The sequence below is a fragment of the Populus euphratica genome, unplaced genomic scaffold, assembly GCF_000495115.2.
Source record: "Populus euphratica unplaced genomic scaffold, PopEup_1.0 scaffold267.1, whole genome shotgun sequence".
NCBI lineage: Eukaryota > Viridiplantae > Streptophyta > Magnoliopsida > Malpighiales > Salicaceae > Populus > Populus euphratica.
Window position 1 is genome coordinate 55963 of NW_011500049.1, and position 8898 is coordinate 64860.

At 34.7% G+C, this 8898-nt stretch overlaps 1 protein-coding gene across 1 annotated transcript; it reads right to left on the bottom strand.

Moving 5' to 3' along the window:
* Positions 1-935: 935 nt before the first annotated feature.
* On the bottom strand, positions 936-6910 carry LOC105107585 (calcium-transporting ATPase 1, chloroplastic). Its single transcript, XM_011001566.1, has 7 exons — positions 6474-6910; positions 6133-6187; positions 4094-6042; positions 3360-3518; positions 2379-2550; positions 1963-2261; positions 936-1504 (listed from the first exon to the last, which is right to left on the bottom strand). Exons 1-7 carry the CDS (start codon positions 6648-6650, stop codon positions 1256-1258), a joined length of 3060 nt encoding a protein of 1019 aa, XP_010999868.1. The 5' UTR covers positions 6651-6910; the 3' UTR covers positions 936-1255.
* Positions 6911-8898: the final 1988 nt, after the last annotated feature.

Consider the following 8898-nt stretch of genomic DNA (forward strand, 5'->3'; position numbering starts at 1 on the left):
AGAGTAAAGTCATAATATGATTATGAGTAGTACAAATATTATTATTATTATTATTTGTTTATATACACTTTAGTGATAAAAAAAAACCATTTAAAATAACTAGTTGTATTTTAATATATTTAACGTACCAGAAAATGAAATAAAACACTTTGTTTTAATAAATTCTGCTCTTGTTTTTTTGCGTCAATTGGTTTCTTTTTTTTCTCAACATATAGGAATGGCTTTTTTAAGGAGAAATAAGATTTTAACATTTTATATGGCTATCCTGTTGTGGTATGATGAGCCTAAAATAGCATATTTTTCACTTGGTTTTATGTTTATAGTCAACATTGAAGATGCTTTAATGGGAGAGGTATGTGAAGAGCCAGAATATATAATTATTAAAAATAGCTCTTTATCTATTGGTTTTAAATGTCCGGGGAGACAGCTATATGAATGCTAAAATCCTTTTTGTGAAAATAAAGAGTCATTCCTACATGTTTTTTTGAGGAAAACCATAAAATGGAGGGAGCATTTTAACTATTTTTTTTTCCTTTTAAACTTCCCCTCTTTCATCCATGTAAAATAAAAAATAGCTTGTTAAAATAGCTTTTTCCATTGAAGGATAACATGAGATAAAAAGCGAAATGACACTACTCAAAATCCTATGATGATCATTCCAAATGCCATTGAAAATGCTCTAATACTTGCATGCATGGAGATTCATAGATGGCCTCTGCCTTCTACACAGAAACTAGTTTGAAATAAAACCCGATCTGATCAGACTCAGAATCATCAGATTATCAGGACGGTCCATTAGAGGCAGAGTTTAATAACATTTATCGTATTTTGGGCATTTTGGGCAGATCGAAGCAGGATATTGAGGTTAGGGGCAACAGATGATGACGATTTATAACATCAAGTTCCCATGTTGATCTGGAAGAGCATGCACTAAATGAATCCTAATGGTCAAACTGAAGGTTTTATTTATAAATCCACACTACAATACTTCTCCTACCAAAGCTTACTAGTCAGTGGTGAGTTTCAGAACAAGTTTTTAGTCAAGTAGTAATGATTTCAGGCTTCCAATCAAATCATCTGCGACCAGTGCAAGGCATCTATGGCCCCAGTAGCCTTTCAATCTATTACTGTGCAAAAAAAAAAATTCTGCTGCTGTACGATGAGGTAACAGACAAAAACAAAGAAAGAAAAGGGGGGAAATATCATGAAAGAAAATTTGATGACCAATGAAGTACCTTGTCTACTAGATTAGATTTCAGTTTGAAACCACAGGAATCATCTTCAAAGCAGCTGCGATTGGCATGCCAAGGAATCCAAAGAGGACGCTGACAAACCACTGCTGCCAGCTGAGAGGAGTTGTGTTCGCGAATGTACCCAGGAATTCAACAATTATAATTTGGAAAAAGGCAGTGCAGGCTAGCACAGACACAAACACATAGTTTTTCAGTATGCCTTTGAACACGTTTATCTTTTCCATTTCTCTGGAGCTGATCTCATTGAAAACCTGGAGGACCGATAGAGGTTCATTGTCAGCAACACAAGTAAAATCTGCACGCCTACAATTAGATAACTAATAAAAAGGTAACGCAACTCATTTTGCTCCATCAGCCAGCAAAAGCATTTATCATTACCACATTGCGATTTTAAAGGAAGAGAGAAGGCACTAATTAGAAAAAGAAAGTGTAATGCTTGACATAATATCATTAAAAACTTTCCGTAAGAAGCATTACTTAAAAAGAAATATGTTTCGATAACCATTGACAGAGAGAATCTAGAAAACATGCAATTAATGCATAACATTGAACGAAAGTCTGATTGACAGCCCTAACATATCAGAAATAATTGCCTGCATTATAGAAATACATGCATGCAGCATCTGTGAAATTTTTAACAAATATAGCCCTTTTTCTCTGGATACAAAATTAAAGCATGTTCATTTAGTTTCAAATGTGTCAACATTACCTGACAAAAGACAAATGAGTTAAAAATGAGCGTGTTCAGTATCAAATCAGAATCTGGCCCATCAAGTTGAAAAACTGCTTTTCCTCTCGTCTGAAGGTACCATATAACAACAAATTGGTACAAGGACTGCCCCAAAATATTCCTCCACATTACATTACTGATAAAGTTTCCTTTCCTTCCAACAGGTGATCTCTTCATCAAGTCTTCATTTGGAGGTTCTGTGGCTAATGCAAGTGCTCCCAAAGTATCCATGATCATATTGACCCAGAGAAGCTGAACGGCTGTTAAGGGAGCATTTCCTGAGAGAGCACCAAACCCCAAAGCATAAGTGGAAATCTAAATAGTTAGGTCATCTCTCTGCAGTATTCCGGGGAGATGAATTTGAAGGGAAAATGATTAGATCATACTCCAAATACCTGTCAGACAGGCTGAGGAGAAGTTGACAATCAAGGCAACCACGTTGACTGTCAGTTGAAACTGAACAAATTTTTGAATGTTTATATAAACAGAACGTCCCCATTTTGCCACCGTCACAATTGTGGAGAAGTTATCATCCAGAATTATGACATCAGCACTCTCTTTGGCCACCTTCAGAACAGGAGGATGCTTTTCAATATATTTAATAGGTTTGGGAAAATTTTGGAAACACAGGAAGCAGTTCACGATTTAAATGACAAGGTAGGGTTAACGGCAAGGAATTAGAGTTTCTCATCAAGCGTCAACAAGAATGCAAACAGTTCAAAATACCTGAAAACAGTGTGCATCAGAACTGCTGCACTTGACAACTAAGAGGTGAGTATAATAACGAATCAAGTAATGCTAATTTAGGGAACCTATCATTCTGTCTTTACCAAATGTTTCAGAGAACCAAATTTAGTTCAAATCAATTGTTACTCCTCAAGACAAAGATTACCAACTACATGAATGTTCATCTTTAAGGGGAAGATTGCAGTTCCAATTACAAAATTACTACCATCCATTATTTTATTGTCTTAACCATCAAAGGCAAGTCAGATCTCCATATCCCATTCTGGCTTAGTTCAAAGAACGCAAATAATTATGAGAATTTAAGGTAAGATAGCAGAAACTGCTACAAATGTTTATGTTCATTCAAGTGGTAGAAAAATTTGCGGACACAATAAAAGAGCACCTACGCTTGGTATACAAAATTCTATGTATTCATCAAAAATAGGTGACATGTACTCTTTTCATACTGAACTTTTGTGCTTTAGCAGAAACCTGTCATTAAACTAAAAATTGAAGTGAAGACGGCTAATATATTATTTTGCATGCAATTTCTTTAATGATTCTATGCATAAATAAAGCTTTTATAAAGAAATAGAAAGGGAGGGTGTCCTGCAGAAGCCTATATGGCTGACAGATTTAGCAAAACAAACCTCAGTCCCAGCAATGCCCATTGCAAGTCCAATGTCTGCTTCATGAAGTGCTGGAGCATCATTTGTACCATCACCAGTCACTGCAACCACTTCCTGAAAAGTTGTCCGTAGGTGCTTCACAAGGGCATGCTTATCCAATGGAGATGATCGAGCCATTACCTACAAATTGTAATGAATTGTTGAGCATGCAAGTTTCTGACAATTATTAGGTGATGAGAAAAATGTGAAGAAAAATTCATATGGAAAACAAACTTCGGTTACCGATCAAAGACTCCTACTACCCCATGAGAAAAATAAATTAGTATCCCGATCATTAATGTTTCTTAGATTTCAATTCTTGCAATTACTCCCATCATAATTACTTAGCAAAAATATATAATGATATAATGCAAGCAAGCAACAGTACTAGGATAAATGTTTCACGCTGTAAAAACACAGCTAATTAGCAGAAGAAATTTTATCATTCTTCAAAAAAAAAAAAAAAGCAACAGAAGCACAGCGCCTAATTGTCTAATGCAAACCATATCAGAGACAATATCAAGAATAAAACAGAGCAGGAGACACACTTTAACATAAATCACTTCGGTAGATAAAGCCAAAGAAAAAATCATTCGAGACAATAAATAATGTCATGAAAAAGAGGTTGCATCTTAAACTCTCATAGAATTGAAAAATATTTCATCCACTAAACACACCCTCCCTAAATTAATGGAAAGAGAAAAAATTAGATGTACCTGGATTTTTGGAATAAGTTCTTGCAATTCCTCTTCACTCTTTTCCCGAAATGCTGGTCCTTCAATTGCTATGCCATCAGTCAAAATCCCACATTCTCTAGCAATAGCCTTTGCAGTGGTTAAGTTGTCTCCGGTTACCATCCGAACAACAATTCCAGCTGACCTACAAATAGCAACAGACTCCTTGACACCAGGGCGTACTGGGTCTTTGATACCCACAATACCTATGCAAGTGTAACCCTTGGAAGGAATAGGGCTTTCGTCAGAGTATTCATTTCCTATTTCCAGGTACGCAAGGCAAAGAGTTCGAAGGGATTCACTAGCAAACCTTTCAATTGTATCGTTTAAATGATTGATGGATGCTTCATCAAGGGGAACAACCACACCATTTGAGTCTATAACTTTATCACATGCAGCTAAAACTATTTCAGAAGCACCCTTGCAGTGTGCCCTGAAACCTCCATTAGGGAGCTCTATAACCACCCCCATTCGCTTCTTTGTAGAGTTGAATGGTTCAACCTTCACAATTTTTGATTTCTCTTGTTTTTGTCGGGAATCTCCACCAAGTAACAGTCCAAACTCTAAAAGAGCAGTTTCAGTGGGAGTTCCCAGTATCTGAACTTTCTTTTCCTCATTGACAACAACTTCTCCCCCAGTGTTGTTAAATATTGATTCGAGCAAAACACTCTTCGCTAAATCGGGAATTGCTGATCCAAAAGAAGTAGTGCTCTCAGAGCTGCCCACTTCCCTAGTTTCACCAGAAACGCATGCTTTTACAACAGTCATGTGGTTAGTTGTTAGAGTCCCAGTTTTGTCACTACAGATAGTTGTGCTAGATCCCATTGTCTCACAGGCAGCCAGATTGCGGACAAGTGCCTTATCATTCATCATTTTCTTCATGGCAAAAGCAAGACTCAGAGTCACAGCCAATGGCAGCCCCTCAGGAACTGCAACTACAACAATGGTAACAGCAACAGCAAAAAACTCCAACATTTCCATGGCATCATCTCCAGACCAGATCCAGTGGGTTCCTTCTCGAAGCTTACGGTTACATAATCCTTGTACCAGGACAGCAAATGTTACAACAGCAAAAAACAGGCCTATTTTTCCTATGATAGTCGCTACTCCATTCAGTTTTACCTGCAATGGGGTCTCATCATCTCCTCCTTCACTAAGAGTAGCCATCAGCTTACCCCATTGTGTTCTCATTCCAACAGTGGTCACAAGCATTTTACACGACCCATTCTGAACTTTGGTTCCAGAAAGGAGAAAAGGATTCGCAGCATTCACATTAACTGGTTCACTCTCTCCTGTTAAACTTGATTCATTTATTAACACAGAAAATCCTGAAACAAAAAGTCCATCAGCTGGTACCTGATCTCCAATAAAAAGATGAACAATATCACCAGGAAGTAGATCGTATATTGAGATCTTCTGCCTCACAGCATTTCTGGTAACCTGAACTGTAATCTTCTTTTTCTCCCTGTCCAAATCTCTGAACTGCAGAGATTGCTTATAATCACTTGTGGCAGTGACAAACACAACAAGCAGAATGCTCGCAACAATTCCAAGTCCATCGTGGGAACCTTTTGGCCATCCTTCCATAGCTATGCCAACAATAAGAGAGACAAGAGCACAAACACCAAGGATCATAAGGGTCATATCTTGAAGGGCTTCCCACACAAAAACCAAGAAACCTCGAGGCGGGCTTTCAGTAAACTTATTAATCCCATAAATTTCCTTCCTTCCATTTACTAAATCCTCAGAAGTAGAAATCCCATCGTTGATAGATGTGGAGAGCTTCTCAGCAATACCCTCCACCTCACCGTGAATTTTCAGTTTCTTAACATCATGACCTTCAACAATGGAACCCAACTCATCCGCACAAATTTGAAAACCAGCTTCCTCGACCTCCTTAGGTACAACGTAATCACTAGACAAATTTAAACCTGTCCAAAATAAGAACAAGAGTCAGCTCTAGATCTAAACCCTAGAACACCGCCCCTCCCCTGAATTTTAGTAGCGTAAGGGATTCTCACAATGTATAAACTGAAGGGCAGCTTTTGAAACCAAGACAGCAACTCTAAGCTTCTCCTGCAATCATGAAAATGTGTCAGAAGGATCACATAATTTTTACTTTGGTTCTATAGCAAAAACCTTCAAATAAACAGCAACTGATCAAAAATCAAACTGCCATGATCTTTAAGCGATAAATTAACCAAAAAAATCCAATAAATTAGAAAACAAATATTAACAGAAAAAATCAAAATCAAAATCCACATAAATCTGAGTTGGTCACAGACTCAACTTTTGTCAAACACGAATCCTAAATACAAAAAAGAGATGAAAAAAAATCAGATTGAAAAGAAAAGGAGAAGACCTGATTGGATCGACGAATAGCCTCAGCTTCAAATCGTTTAGAGAGATTAGCAGTGAAACGAAACCTCCTTTTGCGATTCTTAACTAACCAACAAAGTTTCCTCCATCTCTGCAACGCTTCATCCGATGAGTTCTTAGCCTTCACGTCACCGAAGTTCTCATTCAAGTAGTTCTCCATCAGATGATGGTTCCTCCTTGTCTGTTTCTTCAAAGCACGAAACCAACACTAACAGTGTTTAAAATCTAAACTATTCCTCTAGCTCTGCCGAGCTGCCTCTTCTGTAAGGAATCGACGGGACGGGTCGGGACGGCACGGGACGAGCTTCGCAGGTGCAAGTCTTGTTGTACAAGGAGGAAGGTCAGAATTTGATGCAAGCAGGCTTGTTGAGTAAAAGAACTGGGAGAGTAGATGGTAATTTTACCTCGTTTATTTATTTTTTATTATTTTTGGCGATCTGATTCGTCGTTGTTGGGGACAACGCGTTACTGTTCATGTGGGGTTGGTAGTTGCCATGGGAATATTCATAGCGTCGACGTTGACGTGAAGGCCACCGAGATATTTTCCTTCACTTTTCTTGTTTCAAAACTTGGTTGTTGAACCCGATTGGCTAAAAAAATCAACAATTCTAGGCCTTATTCAAATCAAGTGTTATATTAAATTAAAATAAATATTGATTTTATAAATTTGTTTAGGTTGTTTGAAATTATAGTACAATTGTATTTAAAAAATAAATAAATAAATAATTTTTATTTTTTATATTGTTTTGATATTTAAATGTTAAAAATATTTTTTTATAAAAACAAATTTATTTTAATTTTAATATATTTTCAAATAAAAAATACTTTGAAAAATAATATTTACTACAGTCTCAAAATAAACCTTTAATCTAGATAAATTTTAAATAACTTGATTTTTAATATTGATTTTAATATATTTTTAAATAAAAAATATTTTAAAAAATAATATTTATTATATCCTCAAATAAACCTTTAATTTATGTATATCTTTAATAACTTGATTGTTTTTATCAAACTCAATCCAAACCTAATTGAATTAGCACTATTTTTTATTTATTAAAAACTAATTTTTTAAAAAAATAGATACAAATATATATTCATCAAAGTCCTTGAAAAAAGAATTGAAAACAATTTATATTTTTTTTGTTATGTTATGAAAAATAAATTTAAAAAATAACTTTAAATTTTTTCACTTATTAAAAGAATAATGACTGAATTTATAGATGAAAAAATTGAAAGATAATAATATTTAAAAAAATATTTTTATAAATTATTTTAAATTAAATAGATATTAATTAAAAGAATGAGGATTTAGAATTAAATATGATAAATAAAAAAATAATTTAAAAAATAAAAAATAATTAAAATAATAAAGACAAATATTAATATAAAAATCAAAATTTAAATAATAAAAAATAAAAAATATTAAAAATAAAATGTATAAAAATAAAAGATGATAAATAATTAATAAAAAAACATGATATTTTGTTTTTTAAGTTGAGAAAAGTGTTTTTGAAAATTGAAAAAACAAAAACGGTTTTCTCTCTAATGTGACATCCGTTGAAATGATTTTCTCTTCATTGATTTTTTCTGAATCATTTCTTGGACTGTCATTTATTGAATAAGTTTGGCAACTTAACCGCACATATTTTAGCATGCTGGTCTTTATATTTTAAAAATATTTTTGAAAAGGTTAGAATTTTTTTATTTTTTATTTTAAAAAATTATTTTAATATATTAATATCAAAAATAAATTTTAAAAAATAAAAAAAAAATAAATTTTAAAAAATAAAAATATTATTTTAATAAATTTTCAAATAAAAAACATTTTAAAAATAATCACAATTAAACTTCTAACCACATCTTTTCCCAAATCATTTCTCGGACTGGGTTTGACGACCAGTCGTCACGTAACAACTTTCCCACGCGGGAAGATTGTCTTCTCCATCGAGTTTTTAAGATGGCTTTTCAGGCAGTATTCCTATGCTGAATTTCCATGCAAATCCAAGCCCGGTGCCTGGAAGGATGTGGGGGTCTCTTCTCTTTGTACTTTTCTTATAGTTACAAGGTTGTTTCGTCCTCAACAGCGTGTCGGTTTTATGAAAGTAATTGACCATCGGTTGCCCTAATTGATTGTTTGCTTTGGATATTGCCTATTGCCTATTGCCCAGCTCCTAAAGCCCGCACGAGACGGGCACTAGTCACTGCTTTTTTTCATGACCAGTTGTTTCAGAGCTTTTTAAATTTTATATTATCCTTGTCAGAATTGAGCAGATGACATGATAGAGGTCACATGGGGGCCAATGGAGCAGGTAAAGTGACCTCCACTTGCTGCTGGCCCATGCCCAGAATTTTAATCGGAGTTACCAGGAAATTGGCTATCCGCATCTTCTTTCCCCCGACCCGGT

Coding starts and splice junctions, on each gene's coding strand:
- LOC105107585 (XM_011001566.1), bottom strand. CDS start 6,650: ATGGAGAACTACTTGAATGAGAACTTCGGTGACGTGAAGGCTAAGAAC. Junction 6,188..6,473: donor CTATTCGTCGATCCAATCAG/GTCTTCTCCTTT, acceptor TCATGATTGCAG/GAGAAGCTTAGAGTTGCTGT. Junction 3,519..4,093: donor AACTTATTCCAAAAATCCAG/GTACATCTAATT, acceptor TACAATTTGTAG/GTAATGGCTCGATCATCTCC.